At 36.6% G+C, this 16933-nt stretch overlaps 2 protein-coding genes across 4 annotated transcripts; both read right to left on the bottom strand.

Annotated features, from left to right (window-relative positions):
• Nucleotides 1–106: 106 nt before the first annotated feature.
• Nucleotides 107–10960, bottom strand: LOC104245023 (probable prolyl 4-hydroxylase 3). Of its 2 annotated transcripts, none has more exons than XM_009800569.2 (8): nt 10553–10960; nt 9892–9982; nt 8402–8499; nt 8016–8113; nt 7097–7226; nt 6782–6969; nt 6090–6178; nt 107–450 (listed from the first exon to the last, which is right to left on the bottom strand). In XM_009800569.2, the coding sequence occupies exons 1-7, from the start codon at nt 10747–10749 to the stop codon at nt 6105–6107; spliced, it is 876 nt and encodes a 291-aa protein (XP_009798871.1). In that variant the 5' UTR covers nt 10750–10960; the 3' UTR covers nt 107–450; nt 6090–6104. The 2 variants fall into 2 exon arrangements, with proteins under 2 accessions (XP_009798871.1, XP_009798872.1); XM_009800570.2 differs by lacking the exon at nt 107–450 and adding an exon at nt 5119–5242 and having other exon boundaries at nt 10553–10894.
• Nucleotides 10961–11618: 658 nt separating this feature from the next.
• Nucleotides 11619–15102, bottom strand: LOC104245024 (uncharacterized). Of its 2 annotated transcripts, none has more exons than XM_009800571.2 (3): nt 14963–15102; nt 13192–13692; nt 11619–11837 (listed from the first exon to the last, which is right to left on the bottom strand). In XM_009800571.2, exon 2 carries the CDS (start codon nt 13670–13672, stop codon nt 13199–13201), a length of 474 nt encoding a protein of 157 aa, XP_009798873.1. In that variant the 5' UTR covers nt 13673–13692; nt 14963–15102; the 3' UTR covers nt 11619–11837; nt 13192–13198. The 2 variants fall into 2 exon arrangements, with proteins under 2 accessions (XP_009798873.1, XP_070028521.1); XM_070172420.1 differs by lacking the exon at nt 11619–11837 and adding an exon at nt 12396–12494.
• Nucleotides 15103–16933: the final 1831 nt, after the last annotated feature.

Raw genomic sequence — 16933 nt, forward strand, 5'->3', positions numbered from 1 at the left:
GGTTATTCCAAGAGCAAATTGTTTTCTCTGCACGTCTTTATACTTTTTGATTGCAGTACTTCGTTTAACAAAGTTGGACTCTTAAACCCCAGTGATTAAAGAACTATGAAAAGACAAAGAGGTTATGTGTATATTTAAAAAAATATTGACACTAATAAATCAAACAATCTAGAAAAGCTAGCACCATACAATATATCACATAATTCCAACTCTGAATCTCCCTTTCTAACACAGTTAGCCGCCAACTATTCTCACCCAACTACCCGTTTACATGAAACCATAAATAGGGATAATTCTTCAAAACTGTCAAGCCAATGACTCGCGTATATGCAGTATAAGCCTGGCATTATAAACATCTTATCAGAGGCGAACGACCAAGCCAGCCACCATTCTTCAACTTTTATAGGGTTGTAATCCATTACTGCTTGTACCTCACCTAGAAGAAGCAATCTGAAATGCAAGAAAACATGTCATAACCACAGAGACAACGGATATTCCACGAAGAAAAGTTCCTTTCTATTATAACACTCTTTGCGAGGTCTAGCAGACGTGACTAAATTTAAGTTGGAAGAACATTGATTACTTCATCAACCATGAATACAATGTCCATTCTGAGTATTAGCAATCAGATCCGTTCAAAGTGACGGATCACCACAGCTTAAAATTATTAAATGTATAATAATCAGCATGCATAAAGAGACATCACTAAGAATTATCCCAATAGATGTGTCCACCAGGTTCCACAAAAAGTAGTGTGACGGGCAACGAGTTTATGCTTTTGGAAAAGGAGTAATAAGCTAAAACCTAAAGAGGGTATACATAGGATTAACTAATTATGATAAGAGGCTTTTGCTAAACAACCATCTGAGCAATAGAAGGGGCAACATTTTCATCTGGCCATATAATTGAAGAAGCCACTTATTGCACATCGGAATTCCACCTCCAGGTTTCATTAACCAAATCTTTCTAGAAGTAGCCGTTGATGGGATTTGTCAAACAAAGAATGAGATGATTATTCTTTGAAAATGGTAACCAGCTCAAAATCTTTTGATTCTTACCAAACGGTGAGTTCGATAACAAGTACAGATTCTTTCACTTCATTCGCTACTCGAATGTTAACTAGCTGCTCAATCTGAAAGGATTGATAACTTTGGCAGCTACATTTTGCTTCCATTTGGACATAGAATAAATTATATTCATCCTAGGTGTAAAGTACAGAGACGAGAGAAATCTCTCTTATGTTGTATTCAAGAAATAACAAGTATATATACAAGTACATAGAGCCTTAACTATGGAAAGAATCAAAAAGAAAATCCTATAAATCTGCTGTGAATCCCTATAATTATGCTAACTATGTATATTACATAAGATTATGTCTACATTCAGATTATGTGTATATTCATTATCTAACACTCCCCCTCAAGCTGGAGCATAGATATTGATCATGCCCAGCTTGTTACAAAGGTAATCAACTCGAATTCCATTCAACGCCTTTGTGAACAAATCAGCCGGTTGCTCTCCTGTCTTCACGTAGCCAGTGGAGATCAAGTTCTCCTGAATCTTCTCACGAATAAAATGGCAGTCAACCTCAATATGCTTAGTTCTTTCATGATACACCGGATTTGACGCAATATGGAGGGCAACTTGATTGTCACACCAAAGTTTTGCTGGTATTGGATGCTCTAACCCAATTTCAGTCAACAGATGATGTATCCACATAATCTCACATGTAGACTGTGACATAGCTCTATACTCGGATTCTGCACTAGATCAAGATACAACACTTTGCTTCTTACTCCTCCATGATACCAAGTTTCCTCCAACAAAGACACAATAACCTGTAGTAGATCTTCTATCAATTTTCGATCCAGCCCAGTCAGCATCTGCAAAACACTCAATACGAGTATGATTGTGATTGCTATATAATATGCCAAGTCCAGGAGCTCCTTTCAAGTAACACAAAATCTGTTCCAAAGCTGCCCAATGTTTGACCGTTGGTGCAGACATGAACTGGCTAACAACACTTACCGCAAAAGTAATATCTGGACGAGTCACAATAAGGTAGTTTAATTTCCCAACTAACCTCCTGTATCTCTCTGGATCGTCAAAAGGATCACCACCATCTTTCATAAGATGCACATTAGGAACCATTGGAGTACTGCAAGGTTTAGCTGTCAACTTTCCAGTTTCTGCAAGCAAGTCAAGAATGTACTTTCTCTGAGACAAAAGAATTCCCTTCTTGCTTCTATTTACTTCTACTCCCAAAAAGTATTTCAACTGGCCCAAGTCCTTTGTATGAAACCTAGTATGCAGAAAAGACTTGAGGAAGAAATCCCAGCATAGTCACTTCCTATGATAACAATATCATCAACATATACAACGAGGAGAATAGTGTCAGCTACTGATTTCCGATAGAAGACTGAGTGATCGCACTTACTCATTTTCAACCCAAACTCCTGAACTTGCCAAACCGAGCTCGTGGACTCTGCTTCAAGCCATACAAAGACTTCTTCAAATGACAGACTTTCCCATACTCCCCCTGAGCAACAAAACCGGGTGGTTTCTTCATATACACTTCCTCCTGAAGATCACCATGAAGGAACGCATTCTTGATATATCCAACTGATGTAAAGGCCAATTCTCGGACGCAGCTAGAGAAATAAATAAGCGGACAGAAGTGAGTTTGGCAACCGGGGAGAAGGTGTCAGAATAATCCACCCCATAAGTCTGAGCATACCCTTTCGCCACAAGTCTGGCCTTAAGTCTTGCCACAGAACCATCTGGATTAACTTTAACGGTAAAGACCCACTTGCATCCCACTGGTTCTTTCCCTTTGGTAAATCTACCAAATCCCATGTGTGGTTGTCCTCTAAAGCATGTATTTCCTCAAGCATTGCATCAGACCATCCGGGATGATTCAAAGCCTCCTTCACTGTTTTGGGTACGGAGATGGAGTCTAGAGAAGCAATCATAGATCTAGACGTATAGGATAAGTGGTCATAGGAAACAAAGTTAGCAACAGAATATGTCGATTTGCAACTACGTGTACCTTTGCGAAAAGCAATAGGAAGATCAAGGTTATCTGGAGGATCAAGCAAAGAAGAATCAGATGATGCAAGAACTAGTGCGGGACGTGTATCATTTGTCTATCGCCTCCACGAATAAACTTGAGCAATTGGAGGTCTTGCTGGAGCAGGTACTGAAGGCATAACAGTCGATTGGTGCTCAATAGAAGAACTAGGAGATCGAAGAGTATCATCTAATTGTTCTGTCAAAGTACAGGTAACCTGATATACTAGCCACTCATCTTCCTCCCCCCGGCTTGTATAAATGGGAGGTGCATAGAAGAATGGTGTAGTCTCTGAAAATACCACATCAGTTGACACTAAATATTTGCCAAGCTCAGTAGAATAACATCGATACCCCTTCTGAAGGCGAGAATAGCCCAGGAAAACACACTTCACAGCCTTGGGATCCAACTTGGTAAGAGATGATCAAACATCTCGAACATAACATGTGCTTCCAAACACCTTAGGTTCCACCGGAAATAATGACTTACTCGGAAAAAGAACACTATAAGGCACATTACCATCGAGTACACTAGATGGCATGCGATTAATCAAAAAACAAGCCGTAGAAACCGCATCAGCCCAGAACTGTTTAGGAACCTTCATTTGGAACAAAAGTGCTCGAGCTGTCTCAAGTAGATGCCGATTCTTCCTCTCAGCAACTCCATTTTGAGAGGGTGTATCAACACATGAAGACTGATGTAATATACCATATTGTCTCATGTAGGACTGAAATAACTCTGACATGTATTCTTTAGCGTTATCACTCCTCAAAGTACGTACTGAAGCATTGAATTGAGTTTTGACTTCAGCACAAAAGGCAGAAAAATGAGTAAACACTTCAGAGCGGCTCTTCATAAAGTAAATCCAAGTCATTCGAGAAAAATCATCTATAAAAGTGACAAAATACTTATGCCCAGTTTTAGAAACAACCGGACATGGTCCCCAAACATTAGAATGGACCGACTCAAAAGCTGACTCAGCTCGCGTATTAACTCTTGGACTTAACGAGATGCGATGGTGTTTTGCAAATCGACCTGACTCACAATCCAATGATGAAATATTCTGAAATTGAGGACAGAACTTCTTTAACAAAGGCAAAGAGGGATGTCCAAGTCGACAATGTGCTTCAAAAGGAGATACGATACTAGAGCATGCAACAGACCGTGGCTCCCATTCATCAAGAATGTACAGATCACCAAATATATATCCTTTACCAATAACCTGCATCGTCTTAAGATCTAAAAACAAACAATGATTGGGAAAGAATGCAACACAACAATTAAGGTCTTTGGTAATTTTACTAACAGAAATCAAGTTAAAGGCCAAGTTTGGTAGACTTAATACGGATGGCAGGGTAATAGAGGAAGTTGGTTTAACAGTCCCAGATCCAACACTGCTACAAGTTGATCCATCCGCTATAGTAACCGGAAAGGGTGCTTTATGTGAGCGAAAGCTAGAAAAAATATTTGGATTACCTGTCATGTGATTTGTAGCACCAGAATCGATCACCCATTTATTGGAAGAGGTGATAAGACATGTTTTATCTGACCCAACAAAGGCAGTAACTGAAGAAGATTCCTTAACTGATTTATGATATTGAAGGAATTTTAGAAACTCATCCGAAACCAAGATTGTTGGATTAGGAGTTGTTGCATTATTATTCTTTACCATCATTTTTTTTTTCTTTCAATAACAAACTGATTAAACTAACAGAGGTCTCTGAAGCTAAAAGATACTCAAACAGATCCTGGTAGATACGAAATCAACAATCTATTGAACAAGATTCAACTTTAATAATCCACTCAACCAAATCAAAGAACCAAACGAATTTGTCCCCAACTCAAACAAAATTAGAGACCAACAAAGTTTCTGATAAGGAAAGACCCAACAGACAATATCAAGTCACTAATCAATCACCACACTGAGTCAAAATTAAAGATGCAAGCTTCTCACATAGGCAACCTCCAAGAAAAATACCACAGAATTAAAGAAATCAAATAACCAATAAACCAAACTCAAATCTGACCAAACAAAGTGAGAATAAGATCTGGTCTGAGGTTGTTCTTTGCCAAAATGTGGTTCTATGATCAGAGAACCACCACAAGTCAACTGGAAATGTCAAAAAGACCTCAGATTAGCTTCCGGCTCCGGCAGCGGATTCGACTCAACTCCTATACCATGTAAAATATAGAGACAATAGAGAAATCTCTCTTATGTTGTATTCAAGAAATAACAAGTATATACAAGTACATAGAGCCTTAACTATGGAAAGAATCAAAAAAGAAATCCTATAAATCTGCTGAGAATCCCTATAATTATGCTAGCTATGTATATTACATAAGATTATGTCTACACTCAGATTATGTCTACATTCATTATCTAACACTAGGAAAGTCATATATTTGGGTAATAGTCGAGATGAGGAGCTGACTCTTTCTAGAAAAAAACTTCGAATAAACCAACCTCTGAGACTCGAACCTCTTGCCTTCATTTGTTGAAAGTGATGTAACGAGGCTTCCAAGTTAAGGAGAATTAGGTTAGGATGTTACAATCCAAATCCGGAAGGCCTAACACAGCCATGATTCATACAAAATCCAAATATTTCTTCGCTGAATGCCTAGACAAAGATGGTAGTCATCTAACTACACCGAAACTAGTTAAAGGTCTTTAGCCATGGTTTTTCTCCAGATATTCCTTATGCATAGAACTTGAGATTTGAAACACTGTGACACTAGCATGAGGGCTGAACTGTCTCACAAGCCGATTTCTTTGCTTTGCTACCTTGGAGGAATTGGCAGAAATCTTAGAGTGTGTGCTAGGAGTCACTTGTAACAAGTGCTACAGGTCGACGATTAGGACTCTCTTGAACATTAACAACTTGCTCATATGGATAACAATTTTTTCAACATATTCGAGATCATGTTCTAATCAACACTTACCATATATCAAGAGAAAGATTTGGTGGCCAGGAATCTTAAGCTTGATATATGAGAATAATTTCCAAAAACATGAAGATACCTTTTTGAAAGAGAATTATAGCTTGTATTCACCGACATGCATCCACTTGGTAGACGACCATTTGTTCCCTTTAATCACAGGGCAACCACCTGGAATAAAGTTGTTAAGTTGCGCAGATAAAAGCTGTTAGAAAACCAAAATAAATTACCCCTCAAGGAATACTTAACTTCCATAATACATTCCATAACCAGTAGACTCCTTTGAGAAATTAAAGGAACAAATAAAAAACGCAAAACACTGACACAAGTTTCTATAGAAATCACAAAATATGATAAATCATGAACAAGGAAAATAATAACTCTATATGATAACTTATTCTTCAAGGCCAAAACCTTAGCAACATGACAAATTGATGTTGGATCTTGATATTCTACAAGAAGCACGACCACTTCAGTATGCAATTTCCAATATGTTCAGCTCTGTTACACAAACTACTACACTGCTGGATAAAATAGTCTTGACAATTATTTTGTTCTCATGATTAGTACTAACATATTCTAGCAAATAACTAGAGAAATGTCCCACACCACTGCCCAAGACAAGCAGAAACTGACCCAATTAACCTGTTTGCTACACGTAAACTTGCATCTTTTTCTTATAAGAGTTCTCATGGGGAAGGAAGGAAAGGGAAACAATTACATTAAAGAGTTTAAAGGTGTTAGTAATGGAATATTAAGGAGAAAACAATGTACCATGCAAACTTGACGGATCTAAAGAAGCATCAGGTCGCATGCTCCAGAAAAGCAAAGCATCACCCCTCTTTGGTTTGACGGAGAGGCCCCTTTTGGCACATTCTGACAGCTCGTTCCACCCAGGACTGGAGCTGAAGTTTCCTTTTGCTGCTGGGAAAACAGTCTCACCCCCTTCTTCTACATCTGATCTGCATATGCCCCAAAGAAATAAATAAAACAATCAATCACTGCATATTCAATATGCATATAACTTAGCAAAAATTCAGAACTTCCACCATATCTATTACATAATTATTGAGGAATTATAAATCTTACAGATACATGAGAAGAGTAGCTATACGTTGACCCCCATTTTTGGTGTTGAATTCATCAAGAAAGTAGTCAAAATGAGGCTCATACTTCTGTCCAACTTCATAGTGTAAAACTTGTAGCCCTTCTCCATGTTCTGTAAACAAGATTATCTAAATCAGGGAATTCACAAGGGAAGCAAACTATTATCACGACCATAACCAAGGACGGATGCACGTTTGCGTAGAAGCAATTTTCTTTTTCCATAAATAAACATTAGTGACTCTTAACAAATAAGAATAAAATCACAGATCTCGTGTTATTTTGTGCTTTGAAGAGGAAAACCAAACTAGTAAGATCATATTTCGAAGAGCAAGCAAAAGAACAACCTAAAACTTCTCTAGCAGGACACTGTACTTTCTAAGTTCTGCAATTAATATGAATAAAATGGAACCTTAATATCCTAAATCTCCCTTGAGGTAAGCTTAACTATTTAAACCTTCAAATTACAACAACAACAACAACAACGACCCAGTATTATCCCACAAGTGGGGTCTGGGGAGGGTAATATGTATGCAGACCTTACCCCTACCCCGAAGGGTAGAGAGACTGTTTCCAGGAGACCCTCAGCTCAAAAAGGTAATAGGAGCCGATATATTAGTACCATAAAAATGCATAAAAATGCATAATAAACCTTCAAATTAAAGTAATTGAAAATCTTGAAAAACTAAACCGCAAGGATAACTACTTAAGATAATTTTAGGTTTAGAAATTACTTTTTAAAAGTTTTAGGAATACAACCATTGCGTCTTATAAAAGAAAAAAAAAAGTACTTTATCAGAGTATGTTCCCATATATAATTTTCTAACAAGAACTTATGGATGAGAATGACAACAAAGAGTTGATACACTATGATTTTTGCATGGATTTAGTCCAGTCCTCTTACCTACAGGAATGAAAGTATAATCTGCTATCCTCTTCTCAATATTTCTGATAACTTTATCTCGTCCCCTCCTCAAAAACATTCCTGAACTTGTACGAACCCTGTTACATAATACTGTTACAACATCGATTCAATAGAAAAGGATATTCCCTCATCCATCCTATTTCAAATGACACTATTTAACACAAATTCAAAAATTTTGACTTGTGTATTTTTTAGTAGTGGAAAAAAGTAAGTAGCTGTTGAAATTTTAATTTGTTAAGAACTGAAGAATATAGTCCTTAGACCAAGCTACAAAAGAAAAATAAATAAAAGAAGAAAAAACTCATAATTTCTCGTTGTGGCTTAACTGGCCAGTTAATAAAAGTACAGAAGTTAGCAGTACAAACCTGCTATCTTTACTCTGACCGGTCTTGCTATCAACAACTGTTGACTTCACCATGTGAGGTTTAGCTTGATTTATCAAGTATTCACATTCTTCCTTGGACTGTTGAAATGCAAACCACATGGTCAAAATAAAACTTGTCCATTTAACAATGTCTTAGCGAATCGCAAAAGAATGATGCACGTTATAATCAAATAATCTACGAGCAACTTTGTGAAATATAAATTGAGAAAATAGGCAGAAACACTGCCGAACACCTTCACTCCCCTCCGTTTTTTTAGGAAAATAGGAAACATGTAGAGGAAAAGAGGCATATGTAGGGGTGTGCATTCGATTTATCAATTCGATTTTGACTCTTATCGATAATTACTTATCGATTATCGATTTGTACATATGCTAATCCTTATCGTTTCAATAAGGTTTCGATTTCGATTTATCGATTTTTGGGGCTTATCGATTCAGTTATAAGAAAATTTGCGGGATTCCACGGAAAGTATATCGCTATAAACACGCCTAACTAATATGGACAAAAAGAAGCTAAAATAAGACGAACACCGTTTATAACACAAAAATTGTGTCAACAAGCACATGCAACGAGACTAAAGTAAGGATCAAATGTATGCCAACTAAAACCTGCGGATGCTTGAAATTGTAACAAAGGCACGGAGAGAGAGAGGGAGAAACGTACTATTGAAGTCGCCGGAGTACGCCAGAGTACGCCGGAGTCCGCCGGAGTTCACTTTCTCTGCTGGGTTTGCAGTTCGCGGGAGAGAGGGAGAAAGGTAAAAGCGGCGCTGAAGAATGGGTAGAGGAAATAATAGGGTTAGGGACTTAGGGTAAAGGAAAGGGTATTGTAGAATAAGGGTATATTTGTCTTTTTAGCCTATCTTATCGGTTTATCGATAATCCGATAACCGGAGAGGACAAAATCGAAATCGAAATCGATAACTCGATAAGGAAAATTTCGAAATCGAAATCGATAAATTGATAATCCGATATCGATAAACCGATAACAAATAATCGATTCGATTTATCGATAAGCTGATTCGAATGCACACCCCTAGGCATATGTAGAAGTGCATACAAAGCACAAATTACTGATAAAAATCAATCAATCAAGTAATCAACTTCCTCACAGCCTCCAATTAGTTGGGTCGATTATATGAATACTCTGGAACCATTGTGCTTTATTTAAGTCCATTATATTCTAAAACAAAATAACTTACCTTTAATGCAAATTAGTGGTTCTAGAAAACTAAATGCTTTTTACTCTCACCTTAAATGAGCATACAAGTCTCCAGTCAAACACCAGAACTAATGTAATGTAACAACAAAACTAAGCCTTACCCTCACCTATATTGATCTTTGCATCCACTGTGTTCTGCTCGTAGCTAATGATTCAGTAGACAAGAATCAATTAAATGAAAAAAATCTAGCCAAAACTAGCTAAGATTATGGTCAATTAAAAAAAAATGCTAAAACTGAGAGCCTCACCAAGAAATTGTGGTAAACAAAAGCACGGGGCTCCCAAGATAGAATCTCCGTCCATTGATCCCCTCTTTTCCCCAGTCCATCGCCTTCCCCTCTGCAAAATAAATCTCTTTTCAGAAATACACTCCAACAGTTAAAACATACTCCATTTTGTTCATCATATATTTCATGAATTTAAGTTCTATGCACTGACGGTATTAAAAACATTTATACAATCAGGTAACTTACTAGGTGTTATTAGTTATTACAAGTAAATCTCTTGATAGCATTAATTGGTAACGTGGAAAAAAATTGTAACTAACCCACTATCACATGTTAAATTTCCTTCACATTATAAAAAATGAATTCTTTGCACAGTCTGTGTATACAACTTAAATCCTTATTTGAGTTTAATTTCTATGCAATTACAGTGTTAAAAAAATCACATAATCAGGTAACTTATTAGGTAATTACAAGTAAATCTCTAGATAAAGATTAATTAGTAATATGATAAAAATGGTAACTCATCCTCTGTCACAAGTTAAAATTCATTGACATGCAAAAAAAAAAAAAAAAAAAAACTTTACAGTGCTTATGATTTAAATCCTTATGCTGTCTTTATACTTCCTGTTTTTTTCATGGCTAAATCTCAATTGATCGGCAGCAACAGTTAAAAGATACGTACATATCTAAAGAGAGGCGCTTGAACTTGATGTGATCATGAGCAGAGGACGGCTCATCATCGGAACCGACCGGCAGATTAAAAATGCCGAGAGCGAGAAGCATTAGAAGTACAACTGTTAGCATTAAGAGCATCGAAAGTACTAAAACTACCGTTGATGATCTCTTTCCTTGATTCCGATTTAGCCTCCCCTTTGCCATTGCTTCACCGATATCGTTTCAAAAACCCTAGATTGATCAGTTAATTTAGCACTCGTTTACAAAATTGAAAAATAATTTCCGGCAATGGAAGCTGATTTTCCAGTAATACTTCGTCGCCCGGAAACTTGAGGTAGAGTGCCTGAGAACTGAGAAGATTGTGTAAAAGTCTTATTAAACGGTGAATTGAAATTTGAAAGAGGAATTTATATTTATAGTAATTTCAGATTATGCTGGAGGAAGGTGGGTGGGAAGTGGAGAAAAACTAAAAATAACGGTATACATAAAATGACAAATTAGTCCTTATTGTTGTTTTTCTAAGATAACCTGATTTGGGGCCAGTATTGGCATTTTGATTCAAAAGGGAGAAATAGCCCCAGGTTTTCGAAATGGAGCACACTGAATCTAGTTCTCTTTCTTTTTGTTTGCTTTATTCTTTCTTTCATTATATTTTGTCTGTTTTATTTTCCTTCTTACAAAACGAGACTGGTTCTTATAATATTTGTCAATGAAATAGATGACTTTAGACATAAAGTACTAGAAATTCCATTTACCAAAGTAGATGTTGGATTAAGGGGTAGAATTTATTATTAGGATTGTAAAAATTGTGAGATCCAATTCTAAAGCAAGACGTTGGACGCTTGGTGAAGACGGAAAAATGGTACACGGGCCTACACGAAACTTCTCTAGTAGTTTAAGGGCCTCAGCTATATGGCCTTTAAGGTAGCCCAGTGCACTAAGGTCCTGCTATGCACAGGGTTCGGGGAAGGACCGGACCACAAAGGTCTATTGTACGCAGCCTTACCCTGCATTTCTGCGAAAGCTAATTTCCACGACTCAAACCCGTGACCTCCTAGCCACATGGCAGCAACTTTAACATTAAGCTTATGAATATTAAACACACTAGGTCAAATCCATCTATCCAACCAAGTTCCAGAATTCTTCAAGAGTTTCTCATTCAAGGAATGCACAAGTACATTGAAGGCGAAAAGATTAATCAAACTTGATAAAATTACAAAGATTACATTGTATATCTCCATCCAGCTACACTTGCTAATGTTCTTGAACTCTCACTGTACATTGCATAACATCTGCAATCAGCATAGCCAGGTGTCATTCAACAGGGGAGAAAGAAGGCGAATGGGAGAAAGCATTAAATTTGACAGCAAACTTGAATAAAATCAAGATGGTGAAGTAACCTAGCCCACCAGTATATTGATTGTTAAACTCACGTAAATAAACTACAAAATAGTAACAGTTTTGCAGTGCCCACCCGACTTTTACCGAGGGGGGCTAAATTTTCATTTGTCAGCAATAAATTTTTTCTTGTTTGGACCAATTCATATGGCAGGGAATCTTGATTCTTAACAATGAAAAATTCAATTATTAAACAAGCCATATAACAAGGATAAGTATCCTCCTTCAAGAGAATGATAAAGCAGCAAGACGATTTTTAGTTATCGCAGGAAGAGAAAGATTTGAAACTACAATTAGCAACAAAGTTCAGAAGTGCAATCATACTACTCACATTATTAAAACCAAAAGAGAAAAAAGAGACGCAAATGGATCAAATAAATTTGAAACTTGGATGAGAGCATCAGTTAGCACCTCAATATTATCCTTACATCCAAGCTTGACTTCCATTCTAGTTCTCCATCTCATGAGGAAAGCCATATACTCCATACACAAAAAACTAAAGCTTTCTCCGTGTCAAATATCACCCTACATTCTCAATTTAGCTCTGCTAACTATGCAACAAAAAGTACAAATGCATAACAGCTATTAAGTTTGATTGCAAGTAAGACATACATTCAACAGAAAACATGTATTACAATAATGACAACAGTTCCAACTTCCAAATTTACGATTTAAAGTATGATAATGATACAGCCAATGCCAACCATCATGGACAGCTGCAAATTGCTAGAACTCAGACAAATCCATCATACTGGTGCACAAATAAGCAAGAACGTCACCATCTCTCTACTTCAAATTTATTAGTGCTTTTGGTTATGCATTTATATTCCAATGTAATGATATTCTACTAACTGTAACTTCCTGCAATATCAGCTTTATTTTAGTGATTGCCCTCCCCCTCAGATCCCACAAGCACCCAATCAGTTTTAATAACAAACTTACCTAAAAAATCAATGTAATAATACTCAACACTAAAAGGAAAGAGAAGCTAATGTCGTCCACTATGTGGTAATGTAGATAATATGTTGAAAAAATTGCTATATGATGAGGGTGTTAAAGAACAAAATCTTACTAACAACAATATCAAGGAGTATATGAATTGCCACGCTGCTTTAAATTCAATGTAACAATACTCACACATAAAGGAAGTGAAGCTAATGTCATTCACTACGTGGTAATGTAGATAATGTGTTAAAATATGTGCTATTTTATGAGAGTGTTATAGAAAGAAAAAAAAATCTTACTAACCAGAATATCAAGGAGTATTTGAATTACGACGTTGCTTTTCAATTTCTTGCTTTTGTTTCTCGACAACCTTATCCAAAGCAGCTTGCACAGCATCATGACCTCCAATAAGCAATCTGGTGATGACTTCTGGATCTCTTTCGAATCGTGCCTCCTCAAACTCCTTTCGGGCATTTTCTCTGAGAACATCCCGCCAAAGGATGCCTTGAGAGTTGGGCCACATGAAGAACCGGGTGCCCCGAAGGATGTCTCGGTAGAGACTTAGAGCCTCGCGACGAGAACTAGTGAGTCGCTGTCTAGTTAGGCGCTCATTCTCGTCATCATCTAGGCTCTTCTCCTTTTTTACCACGTGTCTATCCAATAGTTCCTCCACAGTGTCTGGACCATGGTGCAAGAGGCGATAATGATGCAAGAGCAATCTTGACTCGAGACAGTGATTCATAGAGATTGCTAGTGTTCGGAATTTTTGGACATTAGCAGCCATCTTTCACCTTGGTGACTTAGCTGGTAGGGTCAGAGAAACAAGAGTTTTAGAGCAAGCATATTTTATCAAAATGTCATACATTTCGCAAGATAAAAGCCAGTAGAATAAAGTGAAGTGAAAGAAATCAAACAAGTGAATCTCACTTTTCTTAAGAACGTTACAGACGTCCATACAGTTGGAACAATATTGTTTTTCTTAAGGAAAGCGATGAAACACAACAACCACAAGACCATTAAGACAGAACCACATAGGTCAGATGTATTGCTGAGAAAAGCTGCATAATTAGCATTTTTTCTTTTTTGCTACGTTGCTAAACAACAAAAGCCAAAAGGACAGAAATAAAGTAAAACAAGTAGTGCATCTCTCGTGCTATGAGAGGTAATACATGACGGAAAAGCTCCAATGGACTCTCAAGACCTATGACCTTAAGTAGCTGCAACCACAATGATATGCTGGCATGAATGTTACAAAATCAACTCCAATCATAGAACCATAGAATAAAAAAGAACTTAGCATTTTCCAGTGAAACGTGAGAAATAGGGTTAAAGATAGAGCGAAACCAAGAGAAATCATTTCTCTTTTTTCATTTGGCCATGTAGGGAAAGAGCTCCAGCTGGGAGAATGGGAAAATTACAGAAGAATCTGTGAAATAAGATCCATTTTGCCTGTTCCATTCAGTTTGTTCAAAGTTCAAGATTCAAAAGAGCTAACAATAGGTTTCCAAGCAAATATATAACCAAACACCACAGAACAAAGAAAATTGGTGGCAAAAAAGAAAATTAGTCACACTGTAAAAGAAAAAGAAAATTACAATAGAGTAACACATAATAAAGCAATTTATTATACCGTCATCTTTTCAAACAGTTGAATTGGTATAAGCCAGTTTGGCGTATAGCTGAGCACAAATAAGTGAATAAGGAAAAAATGTAATCAACATCTGTGTTGAACTGAACAATGTATTAGCATAACAAAGTATACAATTATACATATAAAACTCGACATTTCATAGTGTGCCAATACTAGTTTCGTGTTATATCCTAAAGAGAAAAATGAGCAACAAAAACAACAGCTTACTGGCTACTTAATCATATTATGAACAATTTAGGTTCCAAGGCAAAATCAACTCAAAGTTAGCACTTTTAATATTTGCCCTTGCCCTTATTGACTAAGGGTGTAATTCATTAGAGATTAATTCTAATTAGTTCAGATCAAATGAATGCCTCGTGTTGGACACGTGGATTAAAATTTAACCCAACATCGAAATAAGAACAAGTAAGAATTGAGACCGACCTTTAATAGGAACCTGCTACAGTATTGAATAAGGGGGTTTCTAATTGACACCGGAGCTCTGAACGGCGACGGAAAAATTGAACGGAAATCTCAAGCTCTTCAATCCTCAATCACCTCCGTTTGAGGTATATAGATATGGGTGTGTTTGTGAATCTAGTGGTTGAAATGGAGGAGTCATTTTGTCAAACAGGTGGTAGCTCGGGATTTTGAGAATGAGCTTATTGGGTTTTTTTTTTCGTAAGACAGAGATCCGAGATCAGAAGGGGAAGCCATTGATGGGTCGGGTAAAAGAGTGGGTTTTTATTGGAGCCACGTGTCCATCAAATTTGAAAGGGGTGTTTGTGTTCAATATAGCTTTTAATTATTTACTTAATATAGTTGATAATAGGCGAAATACATAAACAGCCCCTCCAAGTTGTCCACAACGGTCAGTTGAACACCTCAACTAAGACCTTTTTCACTTAAACATATCACGTGATTAAAAACTCAACTCAATAAACACTCGACCTCACCAGGCCCCGTCGATTGTGTTACACTTGCCCTATTTTTTCACCCTCCCCCACATACTTTCCATCAATAAAGTGACCTTCATGATGAAAAACAACACCAATATATTCGTCCATGTGACTCGGTACTGAAAATGACAAAACAAAACCAGTCAATATTTCCTGACATTTTCAATTTTCCAGAACAAAAAAAACCCTAATCTAATAGCACATAACAGACATATAGCGATAAAATAGAAAAAAGCATGATATAAACATACCTTTATGCAATAATCGAAGCCACTTTACAACTGACTCCCCTTTTCACAAAAAATCCCTTGTCAAAACCCTAGGATGACCTTCTTTCATGTGATAAATCTTGAACCAAGCTACAATTCGAATAAAGAACAACTAATCATACTTAGTAAGTGAAAGAAATGTTTAATTTTGCAACAAAAATGTCGATTGAACCAAGCTTAATCGAAGAGATGAAGATGGGTTATTCAATGATAGAGAGAGAGATTAGATGGAAGAAACGATGAAAATTTACCTTTATGTTTTATGTTTTTAATTCTTTATTTCTTATTGTTTGTCCACGTGTCAGCTTCTAATTCGTTCTTATAAAAGACACCGGAGGTGTAATACACGCGACGGGGGCTGGTGAGGTCAGATGTTTATTGAGTTGATATATTTAAGTGAAAAAGGTCTCAGTTGAGGTGTTCAACTGACCGTTATGAACAACTTGAAGGTGATGTTTATGTATTTCGCCTTGATAATACTACACTAATTTGTGATTATATAGTTAAATTGTTTAATTTAGTTTAACATAAGGTGTAAATAAGTATTTTCTGAAAGATGACAACACCTTAATTTTTAAGGCACAACCGCATAAGTACATTCAGGTATGGTTGGAATAGTAAGATGTTAGTTTAATTTCCATTGACTTACCATTCTCCCAATTTCTTGAATTCGCTACGTACATAAAAGATTTTATAAGAAAATTCTTAACCTAGCTCGATAATTAAATTGTGACACACTTAATAATAAAATTTAGTTCGATATTATAGTATATGATGCATATATCAAGCTAAAGACATTGGATGTAAGGCCGATTCGGACCAATCAATCTATTCACTAAGTATTTACATGAGAAATTTCATTAGAGCTTTAAAATGTTTACATGTAATTCAATACGATCAATCAATAAATTCGTAACAATAAGAATCATCATGTTTGGACAAACCAAGGAGGGGACCAAAAACACCATCAACCCAACGTTTTAGACATTGAACGATGTTTTCATTAACAAACTCGAAGAACCCTTCACATGGAACGTTTTCCCTCGAATCGTCGTCTTCTTCTTCATGTTTAGGGTTTTGCAACTCCCAATATACTCTAACGCCATTACTAAACCTTGGTTCTTTGATTTTCACATAACGTTGTTTTAACAATTTAGACCTTGACAAAGGTGGCTGCAAATCCTTCA

This window comes from Nicotiana sylvestris, chromosome 4 (assembly GCF_000393655.2).
Source record: "Nicotiana sylvestris chromosome 4, ASM39365v2, whole genome shotgun sequence".
Taxonomy (NCBI): domain Eukaryota; kingdom Viridiplantae; phylum Streptophyta; class Magnoliopsida; order Solanales; family Solanaceae; genus Nicotiana; species Nicotiana sylvestris.

Excerpts from the sequence above, each read along its gene's own strand:
- LOC104245024 (XM_009800571.2), bottom strand. The coding sequence starts at position 13,672 with ATGGCTGCTAATGTCCAAAAATTCCGAACACTAGCAATCTCTATGAAT.
- LOC104245023 (XM_009800569.2), bottom strand. The coding sequence starts at position 10,749 with ATGGCAAAGGGGAGGCTAAATCGGAATCAAGGAAAGAGATCATCAACG. Across the intron at positions 8,114-8,401 it reads GGTCAGAGTAAAGATAGCAG|GGTTCGTACAAGTTCAGGAA; the intron begins GTTTGTACTGCT and ends ATTATGTAACAG. Across the intron at positions 7,227-8,015 it reads TTATACTTTCATTCCTGTAG|AACATGGAGAAGGGCTACAA; the intron begins GTAAGAGGACTG and ends TCTTGTTTACAG.